We start from the raw sequence: 17,444 nt of genomic DNA, 5'->3' as shown, positions 1-17,444 counted from the left end.
GGCAGCAAAGGAGAGGCCACCATCCCTGGAACAACTCTGTTCCAAGGATGCTCAAGCAAGAGAGCAACTCCTCTGAGAAAGGTCTGACAGTGAGTCCAAGATAAGAGGAGATGGGACAGTCCACACTGCTCTGTATCAGAATTTTCCTACTACTTCTCTTAGACTGTGTATCTCCCTGTCGAACGAATATATTATCACAGTCTATCACCATGAATGCATCAGTTGTAAAACACATTTTATATCAGACAAAATGCTTGGAGTATAAGTTGAAGATGATCTTAAATATCAGAATAAAACACTGAGATTTCTTCTAGCTCCCTTTACCTCAATGACAGCAAGATAGCAGTCTTTGGTGTCTGTACACAGGTCAAAAATGTTCCGTTTCACATCAATTGTCGCTGAAAAACAGAATGTGACAACACTTAGGACTGGACGACTGCTGTGCTCTTAAAACCAGTCTTTCTGTTCAAGGTATTCAAGGTGACTATTTATAAGTATTTCCATAACTCATCTGCTTTTCCAAAGCAGAAAAATTATAATTCTCTCAGAAAATGGAGGATCTTAAATAAGGAACACCAATACAAGGCAAAATCATCAATGTCTGACACTTCACACTTACCTATAGGTTTGTAGTCAGTTGCATTAAATGTTCGGAAGGATGATCCAAAAGGGCTTTTCATCCTCTCTTCCAATAGGTCATCTTCATCATCTGCCTGCAACATAGCTAGGTGGGAGGGGAAGTGGGACAGGGGAGCGAAACACTATTAGAATCAGAAACATCCCCTATTCACAAATGAAAAATATCAATGGACAACCAAGATTTCAGAGCATCCCTGTCATAAATTTCTCTCAAAGCATTTTCCTTGCATATCCAAACATCCTCAACCTCTCATCTAGTTTCCAAGAACTGTTATAGCTGAAGGTGCACAAAAATTGCAAGACAGAGAAGATTTTTCTAAGTTCATAATGATACACTTGGGTAATTAAGTCATAAAATTTCTTTGTATACAAGATTTTGTGCTCGCTTCGGCAGCACATATACTAAAATTGGAATGTATACAAGATTTTATCATCAAAGCCAGTGGCCTTTCACGATAAATCAACACTATTCTCATCAACAAACTTTGTCACCATCTGTACTACTAAAGCTTATTACCTCCATACATCACGGTCCCCGTGTGGTTGAACACCACGCGACACTGATCGAGCGCAGGAACTGTGTGTAAAAGATGGAAGGTTCGAAGGTCCCACTAGGAGAGCAGTGGTCAAGGAAAACTGTTTTTCCCAAAACTTATCTAGTTTCATGAGGGAAATTCTGAAATATCATGTTCTTTTCTCCCTCCATCTAGGTATTAACACTTTAAAAATCAATGAGATTAAAAAAAAAATCAATGAGATCAAGGTAAAACAAAAGCACAGAGAACGTCTACTTCTGAAGAACGGCCTGAACATCTCCTGTGATAGCCTCAGGAGCTCCCTTTCTCCCAGTAACAGCGCTTCACTTGACTCTTCTGACTGGCATCCTTTCAGAGAGAGATAAAACTCAGCCTGACACCAGGGGAAGAGGGAGGCAGTAATCTGGTCACTCTTCCCAATACAAAAAGAAAAAAAAAGCCAGTTAAAAGTTGTCAATTACCAGTATCAGTAAGAATCCACTGGAGATTCAATAATACTTCAAGAGGAAAAAACAGGTTATTTACCTGTATGGGCACTTCAACAAGGTATTGGTAGGAAGATAAAATTATTTCTGCATTACAAGCTAGATAACAAATGGCAAGGAAGGCAGGGGTGCAAAGGATACAATCTCAGTATTAATGATGACCTCCAGCCCATTCGGATGGAAGACACCACTGATGTTCATGTTGAACTTGTCAAACTTGTGGATGGCCTGTGCAGAGCGGACATCCCAGAGGACGCCATCATTTAACACAAGATCATCTGTAGGATTAAAGGTGGCACAGTTCCTCTTGTAGTTGTTGGCAAGATCTGGGTTAAACAGAGTCAACAGCTTGTTGCCAGTCTGAATATCATAAATCTTTAGAGAAGAAGGGGTGGGAAGAGAAAAATCAGACCAATCCGTCCACTGACAAATTCAAACAGATGCTGTGTAAAATAGCTCCCCCACACTTTGCAAAAGCCCAATAAAATCATAAAAGCCCTAATATTGAAAATAACTAAAAAATAGGAAGACCACACCCATCCAAGCAAAGTTTATGTGCTTTGAGTCCCATTTCAGGTTTTTTAAGAAGTATTTCCCACAGGTAAGAGAATGAGAAGTAAAACGGCAACAGGGGTAAGAAAACCCTCTTCTTCTCCATGCCCCTTTCAAGAAAAAGAAAACGTTTCTAATATTGAAACTGAGAAACTCTTCATGTGGACTAACCAACATTACTCAAAGAATACTTTTGAATAATTTTCTTATACAGGTTACTTTTTGGAGAAGGAGATCAATGAAATACCCTTTTCTCCTTAAAATCTCTCAATATACTCTTTTAGGGCCCTACAACACTAAAAGTTCCAAAGTTGACAATGTGCAACCCATACAGAGACCAGCTCTTTCCCATTAGCTTACAGACATGCTGTAATATTTCCAATCTTTAAAAAAAAAAAAACCTCTTTTAACAGAGCAACAAATAAGGAGACACCACAAGGAAACAAACAAATTCAGGTCATGGGACAAGACAACTAGCCTGGTCTCTTCAAAAGTCAATGTCATGAAAACTGGAGAAATGGTTCTTGGCTCTAAAACATTAGTGAGACATAACAACCAAATGCAATATGTGAATCTTGGCTGGATCCTGGTTCAAAAAACAAAAACAAAAACATTTGAAACCAAACACATCAGGAACAATCGGGAAAACTGAGTATGGGATGAAAATTAGATGGCATTTGGGAATTACTGTAAATTTTCTTATATTTCATAATGAGTGTGATTATGTAATAAAATGTCATTAATGCTAGGATATACACGTTATAAGATACGAGATAAAACGTCACAGTGTTTGTAACTTACTTTCAATGATTCAGAAAAACACACACATTTACACAGAAAATATGGCAAAATACTAAACTGATTAATCTAGGTGGCAGTTACCAGTACTACTGCTTCAACTTATTTATGTATTTTAAAACTCTGAAATTTAGCTTGGGAGAAACCTTCCCTTCACCACTCCATACCGCCCCCACCTCAAGCTACTACCCTCACACATCCCTGTTTTTCAGCAAACCATGTCAATAGACTTATCTATATTGTCTCCACCTCTCTCCTCCTGCTCTCCCGTGAACCCACTCTAATCAGATTTTCACCACAGCGCACAGAACTAGCTCCTGACATGGTTAATAATGACCTCCACATAGTTACTCAAAGATCATGTCTCAATTCTTTCTTTTTTTGTCATACCACATTGTTTATGGGATCTTAGTTCCCCAACCAGGGACTGAACCCAGGCCCTGGGCAGTGAAAGCCTTGAGTCTTAACCACTGGACCAATAGGAAATTCCCTCAATTCTCATGCTTTGCAACCTATCAGCAGTTTCTGACCCAAATCATCAATCCGTCCTCAAGAGTTTTCCCTTGCCTTCAATGGCATGTCTTTTTCCTAAGGTCTCCTGCTACCTAACTGTCCACCCTTTTTTGTCCTCCTTCCCAAGTTCCTGCTCATGCTGCAATTTCTAAATACCGGCCCAAGCCAGGACTGTCCTCACACTTCTCTTCTCCAGCCTCCTGAATGATCTCATCCAAGATCATGGTTCATGCTATCAATACACAGACAATGCCCACATTTCTATCTCCCATCCCAGACTTTTCTCCTGAACCCCCAATTAGTATATTCTCTATTTTAATGTCTAACAGAATCACAAACTCCATGTATCAAAAGCCCAGGGCCCAGCTGTGTCACTTCTCATTGCCTCCCATGCCCACCCAAGCCCAGCTCCACTGCAGCTCTCACATAAGCTGGCACAATACCCTCTCCTAACTGGAAAGCCTCCTCTTGCTTCTCTCACAGAAACCAGACTCACACTTTAGGAACTTTACATCCAATCATATGCCTTCTTAGTCACCCTCCAGTGTCCATCTCATCCACAGGAAAAGCCAAAGGTCTTAAACAACACACAGCTACAAGAGGCTACAGGGTATGCCCCCCACTGACTTCAGTTCTCACCCCCCTTCTCCTTCCCACCTCCCAGGTATGGCTTTTCCCTTGCCATTCTGCATCTCAGATCACTTTCCCCAATGTATCTGGCATGACGCCACACTTCCTTCAAGACATTGCTTAAACATTATCCAATCACTGACACTTATTTCCTAGATGAAAAAGAAGTTCCCCACACCACCACCAAGCACTTCCTATCTCTTACCCTTCTCTCTTTACCTTGGTAGCACTCACCACCTAACATACCATGTATTTGCTTCTTTTTGTTTACTGTCTCCCCTATATGGATCCACCAAGACAGGAACTTTACTTCATAGTGTTTTAAAGTATCTTATGTGTTAATGAAACAGTTCTCACATTGTAAGATTGTTCGGTCTTTTTACATTTTTCCCATATAGCTTGAAACTACTTCATTACAATGCTAGATTCTATCTGGAAAGAATTATCACTGAGTAATTTCTGGTTGCCCACAGGACTTAAGTAATCAGACTCAGTCCAATAAATTTCAGTATAAAGAGACAAATCACCCTGAAAAATGTGGATTCTTTAATACTTACATGGGCAATGTCTCCCTTCGTGCCTATGACCCGGTCCTGAGAATGCTTACTGAACTCAACATAATGATCTTCTGTAAAGGAATGCCTACAAACAAACAACAGAAGTACTGATGTAACTGATGATCTTCAGAACATAATTATTTAACTGACTGAAAAGAAAGTGATTCTCAGTCTCTTGCCTGACTATATGCACCTGAAGATTCTCAGCTCCCAAAGAGGAAAAAATTGTACACATAAGATTAAAAAGAAAATTCCCTCCATCAATTTGTCCAAGCAGATTCAAAATGAATGAATGGGAACTACTTGGTTAAAACAATGGCTAACAGGGTACACACGCCTCTGAAATATGCCCCAGCAAAGAGCGCCACTATGATAAAATACAAAGATGTGCCATTCTGGATCAGTGAAGGGTCTGTTGTCTGATGGGAATGTATATACTTGGTAAGAATACCCAGGAACCAAGAAAAAGAAAAATCTTATTAAACATGCACCACAGATGAGGAAGAGAGAAGTCAGCAATAAAACATACAGCATTCCTCTCTTCCCCAAAAGGCTCTGAGTCAAAGAATCAGACGAAGGGGATAAACTGTAAAACAGAGACACTGAATCATAAAAGTAGATACATACTTCATATCAAATACTGATTTCATTCCCCAAAGTGCAGACAGAGGCTGGCTCCAGGTAGCCGATGTCAGCAGCAAGGATCCATCCTAAAAGAAGATGGGAAGCCCAAGGTGGGTAATCATGTGTTTACATAAATGCCATCTTTCATTAGCATTCTAAAATATAACATATATTGCTGGATTATAAAGAAAACAAAAAAACTTTTAGGAATCAAGAAATGGTCAGAAGCTGCTAAGATTTAATATGCACCTCCTATGTCACAAAAAATAACTAAATTTGAGAATATTTAATCCTCCTGAACTAGTAACATGAAATACAATAGTTTCAAGGGTGTGGTGGGTGGGGGATGATGAGATGTCAAACATGGTTTTTCCTTTCTTAATATTTGGCCTTATTTCTACATCTCCCTCATCTGAAATACCAGTCAACTGAAAACAGCTGTTAGACTCTGTAGCTAAGGAGTCTTAAAAGATTTTTCAAAGAGAAAGCCCAATAAAAGATCAATTTGCTTTATTTTTCTTCCCAGCTCATCACCAAATTTACTTAATCTATATTCCTTATGATTCCCCCATTATAATTTTTTCAAACTTTTTGTTTTGTATTGGGGTATAGCCAGTTACCAATGCTGTTATAGTTTCAGGTGAAGAGCGAAGGGATTCAGCCATACACATACATGTATCCCCTTTCCCCCAAACTTCCCATCCATCCAGGCTACCACATAACATTGAGCAGAGTTTCATGTGCTATACAGTAGGTCCTTGTTGGTTATGCATTTTAAATATAGCAACCTCCTTCACTTTAAAATGAGGAAAATTATCCTTGTCATCTTAACAGTCTTGATTTGTAGAAACAGCAAAAGCATTGATTTCATCCATAGAGTGGTACTAATAACAGTTATATTTACAGTGGATAACCAACAAGGTCATACTGTATAGCACAGGGAACTCTGCTCCATGTTATGTAGCAGCCTGGATGGGAGGGGAGTTTAGGGGATAATGGAAGCATGTATATGTATGGCTGAGTCCCTCTGCTGTCCACCTGAAACTATCACAACATTGCTTATCAGCTATATTCCAATATAAAGAATTAAAATAAATACTACTACTAGACTATGACCTACCATTGGGATCATATAATGCTTGTTTTCCTAAAAATTTACAGTACTTACAGATTTTCTTCCAACACAAAAACTTTTGTGGTCATAGTTGATAGGTAATTTCAGTATCAAAATAAAGCAAATTAAAAATCTATCCATCTATCTTTAGGTCTTAGAACAAGGACTGGAAAACATAAGGGCCATATAGTACATACTTTAGGTTTTGCAGGCCACAGGGTCTGTGTTGCATGCAACCACAATACTCAACTCTGCTGTGGTAGCACAGAGCAGCCAGGACAATACATGAACATATGAGTAAGGCTGTGTTCCCAAAAAACTTTACACACGAATACAGGAAACCAGTCAGCCCACACACCTGCAGTCCGCCAACCTATCCTAGAAGCATGACTGAGCACAACCTAGGAAGGGAGCTTTACCCTGGAGGGCTCCAGGTGTGTGATGGCCGAGTTGTGACAGTTATAGCTGGCCTCCTCCTGCCCGCTGAACACGTTGTAGAGCTTCAGCTGCCCGGTGCAGGTGCCCAGCATCAGGAAGCGCTCTCGTGCGGAGAACGCACAGCAGGTCAGGCCACTCTCATCCTCGTTGGCTTCCCGAAACACTGAAATAGGACGGAACCTGAACCAAAAGAGAGAATCAGAGACAAAGAACATGCAAAGACTCGGAAAAACAAAACTGTTAGAAGGACAGAAAGAAAAACAGCCTTTCTGTTTCAAGTGGGTTCTTCTAAATTATAAGTGACCATCAGTGGTTCATCTTCATTTTAAAAGAGAGAACTGGACCTTCACTTAAAAATGTTAACAATAACAAAAATTCCCATGTGAAAAACCTGAGATCCCATGACTTGTATGTAAGATTTTTTAGAAAAATATGTATTTGGCTGTGCTGGATCTTAGTTGTGGCATGTGACCTCTTAGTTGCAGCATGTGGGATCTAGTTCCCTGACCAGGGATTGAACCCAGGCCCCCTGCATTGGGAGTGTGGAGTCTTACCTACTAGACCACCGGGGAAGTCTCAATGCAAAATTTTTAAGGAATCAGAAGAGGTAACAACTTGGACCAGCACCAGTACAAACCTGAGAGCCCCAGCAGGAACAGAGTGTGGCATGGGTTCTAGAAAACGTGCTAAGAGAACAAGAACAGAGCGTCTTACATTGCCAGTAATTATACAAGGAGCCCCTGGGTTCCCCTCGACAAAAGGGGGTATAGTCACACTGCTCAGGTATTCACACAAAACGATAATTCCTGGTATTTCAGGCCAACAAATGGTCTTCTGGAGTTATTACTTTATGCTGATATTGCCCACATATTCTGACTTAAACAGAAAAATCAATCCAATTCCCAGGGAGTGAGGTAACCTCTCCTTACCTGCTAAAGATAAGGTGCCTGTCAAAGCACCCGCCATCTACCCCTCCATACTTTGGGAATGATGCCCTGCGGTTTAGCCTTGAGGTAAAGTTTATTGGCGCTTGTCGCCTCTGTTTTGGCTCAGGACACTGATGAGGAGTAAAGAGAGAGAAGGGTGGGCAGGTTGCAACTGGGTTCTTGCAGCGAGCATGCTGCTCTCTAAGATATTCTGTGATGATACTGTCCAGCGTAGGCGGGGAGGGAAGGTGTCTGTCCAGCTGCTTTTTTATGGCTGGGCTCTGGCTGTAGGCGCCATGGTCCGACTTCTGCCGCAACACTCTGATTTTCCTGCCATTGCAGGGTGATGGCCTCTCTCTGATAAAACTGATCCTACCAATGACAGGGGAGTTGCCTGCATGAGATGGACCAGGCAGAGCGAGTGAACCCTGGGGGACCCGCGGCTGAGAATGAGCAGCGGGGGCAGAAGGGGCAGAGGTACCCACGGCAGCATGGCCACCCAGTCGAGTTGCAATGCCATTGGCGATGCGAGGCGTGCGGGGAAGAGAAACAGGAGAAGCAGCAGCAGTGACCGGGGTGAAGGCAGAGGAATGCGAGGCGGCAGTCATGGGCAGGTCGGCCTCTTTAGTCAGCACAGTGGCTGTCTCCCCAAGCCCTTTAGAAATGAGATGGTTTCGGATCAGTAGAAGCAGCTCTTTCTCAGGAAAGGAGATCCGTGACTGGGCAACAACGTCGGCTTTCTGCAGACGTGCCAGGGACACATCGGTGCCGATGAGAAGCGGCTTTCCTGACACCCGTTCGATGAGCTCAGCGGCGTACTTGCAGAACTTGACGTGGTCACTGCGCTTGTCCTGTAGCACAGGCTCTTTCATCAGCTGCTGGATCTGGCAGCTGCTGAAAAGGGGCAATTTGCTGATGATCTGCCGCACGGTGCTACTGCGAGACAGGCCCACCAGGGCCTTGCAGGCTAGGGCCCGGATCTGGTCTGCATCTGTGATGGGCATCTTGACGGACAGTAAGGACAGAAGCACCTTGATACCGTTGTTGGACTGCACCACATTCCACATCTTGGCCAGAGTGTGCTCACTGCTTTTGGGAGTCTGAGGCAGCTTCCTCCGAGGCGTTCCAGAGATAAACTTGCCAATACTAGAAATTCTATTATCCGGGCCACACACACAATTGATGATAATCTGAAGTGCTGACTTCTGAATTTCAGCATCGTGAATAAAGAACTCACCCTCAGCCACTCCCAAAATAATGCTGATACCTATAGGGGGAAAAATTTTTTTATATTTAACACTAATGGCCAACTTCAATGGTTATTTCAGAGTCAAAATTTACAGTTCTATTCACTGTGTCCAAAAACCACTACAATACTGTAAAGTAATTAGCCTCCAATTAAAATAATTTTTTTAAAAAAGTGTAGCAGTTTTCTCTTCAGTTCAGTCACTCAGTCGAGTCGGACTCCTGTGACCCCATGGACTTAAGGGTAAGGAATAGTCTGTATACAATGCAGTCAGTTCTACTACAATGTATCTTTATGACAGAATACCTCATATGCAGTTTTTAAATATGGGAATGATGTCAGTATTATGTGGAAGTCACCAAGGTTCATGTACAAGCTTTCCTAGATAAGTGGAAAAAACAGTGGGAATAAATAAAAACTTACTGCAGGAAAGAAAAAGCCCTCAGCCTGGCTGCTATAGTGGCGGCAGAAACCCTTTCTTCTACATATGAAGAAACTTTCTCCCCAGGTGCATTTCTCCCCTAGTGTATTCTAGGGCCCACAGCCACTCACATGACTTGCACGCTCACCTTAGCAGCAGCCCTCATCAGTCCTGATCTTAATAAAGGGTTTTTTCCTTTTGTTTTTGTGTACAATAACTTATTCATTTGTGCTGCTTGCCGATTATTCATTTTGAGTTGCTTAAGTTTTTTGCTATCTGCCCCAACCCATTTTTCTTATAAATTCTATTTTCAGCATAACACTCTGCAGAGTTCAAGGTTTTCAGGAATGCACTTGTACTATTATAGCAAAAATGCCTGTACCACCCAGAAAACCTGAGTTCACTAACATGACTCCCTTATTTGAAACTGATGGCATGACTTAAATGAACTTAAAGGGTACCCTCCTTTGCTACCTTCTGTTCTAACACTGCAAAATTAGGTCAGTTAAGTAACCACAACCAGAACGGCAGAGGAAAACAAAATCACGCAATGACAAAAATGGCAAGGTACAACCTACCTACAGTGGAGACGGTGGAGCCAGCCTCATCCAGTACATCCACTGATTCTGCCAACTGGAGCTGAATTTTTGGCACAACAGTGAGAATAGCCAGAACATCCAAAGCAAAGCGCACAGTGTCATTCCTGGACAGAAAGAAGAATTAGTCAAAGGGAAACTCGGATACAGCCACAAGAAACAATCTCTGTTAAAAGAGAGACTGACAGACACAGAGAGTGGGTCAGAACTACTTACTACCTGAATGAATACCATGGCTAGGCATCAAGAGAGGATCTGTAAGTCACCACAAAATTAATTTCAAAAAACATGGGTATGGAATTTTCATCTATCAAACTGCTAAGATTAAAAAACAAAGGATAATCTCCAATGCTGGTGACGATGAGCAGAGACAAATGCTCTCAAACTTTTGGTAGGAGAAGAAAATAGGATTCTCCTCTTAGAAAACAATTTGGAAATATGAAACAAGGTTCTTAAAATGTTTGTAACCTTTGGCCCAGGAATTTGACCTTTAGGAATTTGTCCTAAGGAAATAATCAGAAGTACAAACAAGTGTTTATGGATTAAGATGTCCATTATCACATCATGTAAAACAGCAAAAGAATTAAGAAAACTTACTCAGAAAACAGGAATACCTGTGTTAAATTATGGTACACTCATACGATGGACTACTTTGCAGTTACTAACAATTATTTCAAAAAAACTCCTAAGGACAAATGAAAAGGCTCAAAAGACAACAAAACCAAGATATAAAATTTTAAAGCCGACAATACCAAGCACTGGCAAGAAGGGAGAGAAAATGAAAACTCCCATAGACTGCTGTGGGAGAAGTCAACAAAATGAGCATTTTCCAAACAATCTGGCAACATCCACTAAAGATGAGATGCAGGCACATTACAACTCAAATTGTACACATCACATCCTCAAGAGAGACCTTAAAAAGAAGTTCATGGTACACCCATTTGACAGGAAAAAAAAAGAGAAAAAGACACTAAATGCCCATCAATAGGAGAATAAACCATAGTATAGAAATGTGCTTAGTCACTCAGTCATGTCTGACTCTTTGCAACCCCATGGAGCCCACCAGGCTCCTCTGTCCATGGAATTTTCCAGGCAAGAATACTGCAGTGGGTTTCTATTTCCTACTCCAGGGAATCTTCCCAACCCAGGGATTGAACCCGTATCTCCTGGGTCTCCTGCATTGGCAGGCAGATTTTTTACCACTGCGCCACCTGGGAAACCCAATATGCAAATATAAGAATTCAAATATGTATCAACACATAAATCTCAAACACTTAAGGGTGACTGAATACCTGAAACTTATATTAAAAAAATAAGTAAAAGTAAGGGTGAAGAAAGCAAGCACGATAAGACTTTATACAATTTCCAAACATAAGAAGAGTACTATATCATTGATTACACACCCACACATATGCATAGCATAAAAAAAAGAATGGAAAGAATGCACACCAAATTCAGAAGAGTGGTCACTCTGGGCTGGGCAGCAGAAAATAGGAACTGAGAAAGCAACATGCCAATGCTGAGTATGGAGTAGTTGTTATATTAATCTCTGTATCTTCATATAATTTGAGGTATTTCATTTAAAAGATTAAAGACTATAATCTCAATTATGTCTATTTACAGAATTATGGAAAAGAGATTAAAGAAATTAACAGAGGCTAAGAATAATTTCCACTTCTAAGGTTTTGTATATTGTAAGCAAGACCTTCTAGAACAAAACGATGTCCCTTTCATCATAAGGGACTGGAATGCACAAGTAGGGAGTCAAGAGATACCTGTTTGGCATTGAAGGGACTTCAAAAGAGGTTCATGGTACCACTCATTTGACAGGAAAAAAGAAAAAAGACACTAAATGCCCATCAATAGGAGAATAAACTACAGTATAGATATGTTTGGCCTTGGAGTACAAAATGAAGGATGGCAAAGGCTAACAGTTTTGCCAAGAGACTGCACTGGTCGTAACAAACACCCTCTTCCAACAACACAAGAGACGACTTTATAGATGGACATCACCACATGGTCAATACTGAAATCAGACTGATTATATTCTTTGCAGCTGAAGATGGAAAAGCTCTATATAGTCAAAACAAGACGGGGAGCTGACTGTGCCTCAGATCACCAGCTCCTTAGTGCAAAATTTGGGCTCAAAATGAAGGAGGGAAAACCACTGGGCCATTCAGGTATGACCTAAATCAAATCCCTTATGATTATACAGTAGAAGTGACAAATAGATTCAAGGGATTAGATCTGGTAGACAGAATGCCTGAAGAACTATGGATGAAAGTCCCCAATATTATAAAGGAGGTAGTGACCAAAACCATCCCCAAAAAAAGGAAAGGCAAGAAAGAAAAGTGGTTGTCTGAGGATGCCTTACAAATAGCTGAGAAAAGAAGAGAAGAGAAAGGGAAAGATATATTCAACTGAATGCAAAGTTCCAGAGAATCGCAAGGAGAGATAAGAAAGCCTTCTTAAGTGAAAATGCAAAGAAATAGAGAAAAACAATAGAATGGAAGAGACTAGAGATCTCTTAAAGAATATCAGAGATACCAAGGGAACATTTCGTGCAAAGATGGGCACAATAAAGCACAGAAACAACAAGGACTTAACAGAAGTAGTAGAGATTAAGAAGAGGTAGCAAGAATATACAGATGAACTGTACAAAAAGTTATTAATGTCTTGGATAACCATGATGATGTGGTCACCCACCTAGAGGCAGACATCATGGAGCGCAAAGTCAAGTGGGCCTGCCTTAGGAAGTATTACCATGAACAACACCAGCGGAAGTGATGGAATTCCAGCTGAACTATTTCAAATCCTAAAAGATGATACTGTTAAAGGGCTGCACTCAATATGTCAGCAAATCCAGAAAACTCAGCAGTGGTCACAGGACTGGAAAAGGTCAGTTTTCATTCCAATACCAAAGAAGGGCAATGCCAAAGAGCGTTCAAACTACCGTACATTTGCATTCATTTCACATACTAGCAAGATTATGCTCAAAATCTTTCAAGCTAGGCTTCAGTAGTATGTGAACTGAGAAATTCCATATGTACTAGCTAGATTTAGAAAGGCAGAACCACCAGAGATCAAACTGCCAACATCCACTGGATCATAGAAGAAGCAAAAGAATTTCAGAAAAACATCTACTTCTGCTTCATTGACCATGTGAAAGCCTTTGACTGTGTGGATCACAACAAACTGGAAAATCCTTCAAGAGATGGGAATACTATACCACCATACCTGCTTCCTGAGAAATCTGCATGCAGGTCAAGAAGCAACAGTTAGGACCAGACATGGAACAGTGAACTGGCTCAAAATTGGGAAAGGAGTATGTCAAGGCTGTATATTGTCACCCTGCTTATTTAACTTATATGCAGAGAACATCATGCAAAATGCCGGGCTGGATGAAGCACAAGCTAGAAACAAGATTGCCAGAAGTATCGACAACCTCAGATAGGCAGATGATACCACTTTAATGGCAGAAAGTGAAAACTAACTAAAGAACCTAAAGAAAAGTAACTAAAAAGCTGGCTTAAAACTCAACATTCAAAAAACTAAGATCATGGCATCTGGTCCCATCACTTCATGGCAAATAGATGGGGAAACAGTGGAAACAGTGGCTGACTTTATTTTGGGGGTCTCCAAAATCACTGCAGATGATGACTGCAGCCATGAAATTAAAAGACACTCCTTGGAAGGAAAGTTATGACCAACCTAGACAGCATATTAAAAAGCAAAGACATTACTTTGTCAACAAAGGTCCGTCTAGTCAAGGCTATGGTTTTTCCAGTAGTCATGCAGGGATATGAGAGTTGGACTATAAAGAAAGCTGAGTGCCAAAAAATTGATGCTTTGAACTGTGGTGTTGGAGAAGACTCTTGACTGTCCCTTGGACTGCAAGGAGATCTAGCCAGTCCACGCTAAAGGAGATCAGTCCTGGGTGTTCACTGGAAGGACTGATGTTGAAGCCGAAACTCCAATACTTTGGCCACCTGACATGAATAAATGACTCATCTGAAAAGACCCTGATGCTGGGAAAGATTGAGGGAGGGAGGAGAAGGGGACGACAGAGGATGAGATGGTTGGATGGCATCACCAACTCGATGGACATGAGTTTGCGTAAACTCTGGGAGTTGGTGATGGACAGGGAGGCCCGGCGTGCCGTGGTTCATGGGGTCGCAAAGAGTCGGAAACAACTGAGTGACTGAACTGAACTGTCCCTTGGAAGAATAGCTATGACAAATCTAGACAGCATATTATAAAGCAGACATCACTTTATTGACAAAGGTCCATATAGTCAAAGCTATGGTTTTTCCAGTAGTCATGTATGGATATGAGAGCTGGACCATAAAGAAGTCTCAATGCTAAAGAACTGAAGCTTTCGAACTGTGGTGTTGGAGAAGACTCTTGAGAGTCCCTTGGACAGCAAAATCAAACCAGTCAATCCTAAAGGAAATAAACCCTGAATATTCACTGGAAGGACTGATGCTGAAGCTGAAACTCCCATACTTTGGCCACAGTATGTGAAGAGCCAATTCACTGGAAAAGATCCTGATGCTGGGAAAGGTTGAAGGCAAGAGAAGAAGCGGGTGACAGAGAATAAGATGGTTGGATGGCATTACCAACTCAATGGATGTTGAGTTTGCACAAACTCAGGGAGACAGTCAAGGACAAGGAAGCCTGGCAGGCTACAGTTCATGGGGTCACAAAGAGTTGGACACAATTTGGCCACTGAACAAGAACAAAGAATAATTTTCATTTCTAAGGTTTTTGTATATTCTAAGCAAAAACAAGTATTTAATTCTAGTTTTTAAAGTAAGCTTTTAATGGACATTTTTTTCTTAGGTAATCCACATACGGACTTACCATTCAAAAAATGTATTTATAACCTTATTATCCTTTGAGTTTTCATCATCTTTAAAGCAATGTTCTCCAAGTAAATATAATAACCTCCTTTAATACTCTAAAAACAGTGATTCTGAAAGTATGCTTGGGGACCCTAGGAGTCTCTAAGACCTTTTCAAAAGGTGCTGAGATTTTAAAAATATTTTCATAATAACACTAAGATGTTATTTTTCCCTTCTCACTCTCCTTCCCTCATGAGTGTATACAGAGCTTTCCAGAGGCTATGTCATGTGTGATGTCACAAAAGGTTGAATACAGAAGCAGAGATGAGACCTATTAAGCCAGATACTTGCTGAAAATCAGCTGGCTTTATTTTGGAAACTTTTCATAAAAAATGCGAATAAGCAATAGGTTCAGATTATTTTTAAATAAGTTGGTAAATATATTTACATATTCAGTTTTAATTTCTAATATGCTAAATATCAATAGATAAAAAACAAAAGCTCTTAAGGGTTCTAATAATTTTTAGTACAGTTAAAGGAATCTTGAGACCAAAAAGGTTGAAGATGGCCACTCCAAAAGTATTCCTCTAGATTTAACTATCCTAGGATTTAGAGTAAGAAACCTCCTGTCTTTATGGCAGTGGGTGGGTAGGGCAAGGAGGTCAAGAGCCACAGCTTATAAACTGTGTTACTTTGTACTCTCCAGACTCCTCCTTATCCAAAACAATAGCTTTCTTTTTGCATCAACCTCAAGTAGAACCTACCCAACTGCCTGATTCCATTGGCTGTTTTTCCCTGAGCTTTGTCCTGCTTTGTTCTTATGGTAAAAACCCTACCAAAAGCAAAAAATACAGCTGTATGTGAAGGTCAAATAAACATCATATATGGGTTGCCAAGCAGTAGCAAGACATTTAAAGTCTAAGTACAAAGAACACTAGACTCCAGTCTCAGGATGACTTCAACACACCTCTGAAAGCTGTAGCCACATAGATTGCTTAACTTCTCTAAGAGTACAGATATGACCCTTACCCATGGTGCAGTATTTATAATCACCAAGACCAAGCACTCTATAAATTTAAAGGTATTTATCACACTTAATCTAGTTTCTCAGATTCAAATCCAAAATTTTAATTCAATTCAACAAATGTTTGTTAAGCATATACCATGTGAAAACCAATATTAACATTAGCAAAAAGCCAATCTGTGAAGCCTCTCTCTGGTCCCACCTTGCATAATAGGTCTTCCAATTGCAAGCAATAGAAATAAGCTGCAACAAGAGCTGGACACAAGACAGCTTGAGGAAGACTTCCGCTGGTTCCCAATACAGCTGTGCTGGGCCATATTCTATCAGAAACTCCATCATTTCCACAATCTGTTCATGAGTATATGAACACGCCTAAAAGGACAGAGTTATATTATTAAAGAGCTCTATCAATCTGCCTGCTGTTTTCTTCAGCACAGCTCAACGCTCAAACGAGTTTAATAATAAAGCTAAGTAATAAGTCTTGACACATACTTCTTGAGTCCACAGCCCACATGTGAAATAATATATATAAATGATGCTTCATCTTTTATTTGTAACTAGACTCATAATACATTCTGCCAAAAAAGGTAACAAAATGTTCAAATTATTGGTGCATGTATTTCACACCTTAAGAAAAAGAAGCACCACATAAAATAATTGATTTCTTTTTAATATGTGACTTTTAAAACATGCAGATACTCATCTTTGTTCTAAAACATACTAATTTCAAAAATGATAGTGAAGTAAATTATAGATGCGCCAGGTTTAAGAAAAAAATTCCACATAGAAGCAGCTAAAATATCTATCTAGTACTTTCCATAGAAAAAAGTCCTTTCACACACATCTCAGTTTATCTTTTAAGTATCCCAGCAAAGTAGCAAACTTACAACTGGGAGCAAAGTAAGTTCTCGATACATCCATTTTCTTTTTTTTTTTTCCCTTTGGAGCATGCAGCTAGGATCTTAGTTCCCTGACTAGGGATTGAACCTGGGCCATTGAAGTTGAATCACATAACCAATGTACAGCCAAAGAAGTCCCTACACCCCTACATTCATTTCATTCTGCCTCCTCACAGTGGGAGTATAATCCATTAATGTACACCCCACCTGGACTCCACTGATATGAAGGTGCATTTCAGGCCCAAGATGCTACAGACAATACTAACAATGTTTCTTTTTAGACAAGGTTCTCTCACCTTGTATGGAGGTTGAGGATGAACAAGAATGCCACCTTCAGTCCTCTGAAGAGACTGCTTCACTTGTTCCAATTTAATGGCCAGGTGAGCTTCAAAGTACTTGCGCAAGGCCATGCAGGTATGTTTCCCAGTTTGCCGGCTAGCAAATATTTCATCATCACTGAGAAGTGCACCCTGATCTTCCAAATTTAGAATCTCCAAAGTACTGATCTATTAAGAAAGGGGCAAAAAGAATGGGGCAAAAAAGAAAGAACAAAGAGGAAAAGTAAAAGGAGAAAAAAGTAGAAAGATTTCAGTAGATTTTTA

General features: G+C 40.4%; 1 protein-coding gene across 3 annotated transcripts in view; it reads right to left on the bottom strand.

Moving 5' to 3' along the window:
- The window catches only part of DCAF1 (DDB1 and CUL4 associated factor 1), a 95,785-nt gene that overhangs the window by 19,390 nt on the left and 58,951 nt on the right, over nt 1-17,444 (bottom strand). For 2 of the 3 annotated variants that reach the window (XM_061128485.1, XM_061128484.1), the window contains 11 exons: nt 17,139-17,348; nt 16,146-16,315; nt 10,058-10,182; nt 7,816-9,079; nt 6,868-7,066; nt 5,338-5,420; nt 4,711-4,795; nt 1,802-2,035; nt 1,157-1,250; nt 620-724; nt 325-398 (listed from right to left, as the gene is read on the bottom strand). In XM_061128485.1, coding sequence (XP_060984468.1) covers nt 325-398; nt 620-724; nt 1,157-1,250; nt 1,802-2,035; nt 4,711-4,795; nt 5,338-5,420; nt 6,868-7,066; nt 7,816-9,079; nt 10,058-10,182; nt 16,146-16,315; nt 17,139-17,348 — 2,643 coding nt within the window. Of the gene's footprint in view, nt 1-324; nt 399-619; nt 725-1,156; nt 1,251-1,801; nt 2,036-4,710; nt 4,796-5,337; nt 5,421-6,867; nt 7,067-7,815; nt 9,080-10,057; nt 10,183-16,145; nt 16,316-17,138; nt 17,349-17,444 lie in introns of those variants that run through there. The other variant, XR_009690370.1, reaches the window with a different exon arrangement.

Source organism: Dama dama, chromosome 24 (assembly GCF_033118175.1).
Source record: "Dama dama isolate Ldn47 chromosome 24, ASM3311817v1, whole genome shotgun sequence".
NCBI classification, from domain to species: Eukaryota; Metazoa; Chordata; class Mammalia; order Artiodactyla; family Cervidae; genus Dama; species Dama dama.
This window is presented reverse-complemented; position numbering and strand designations above follow the sequence as displayed.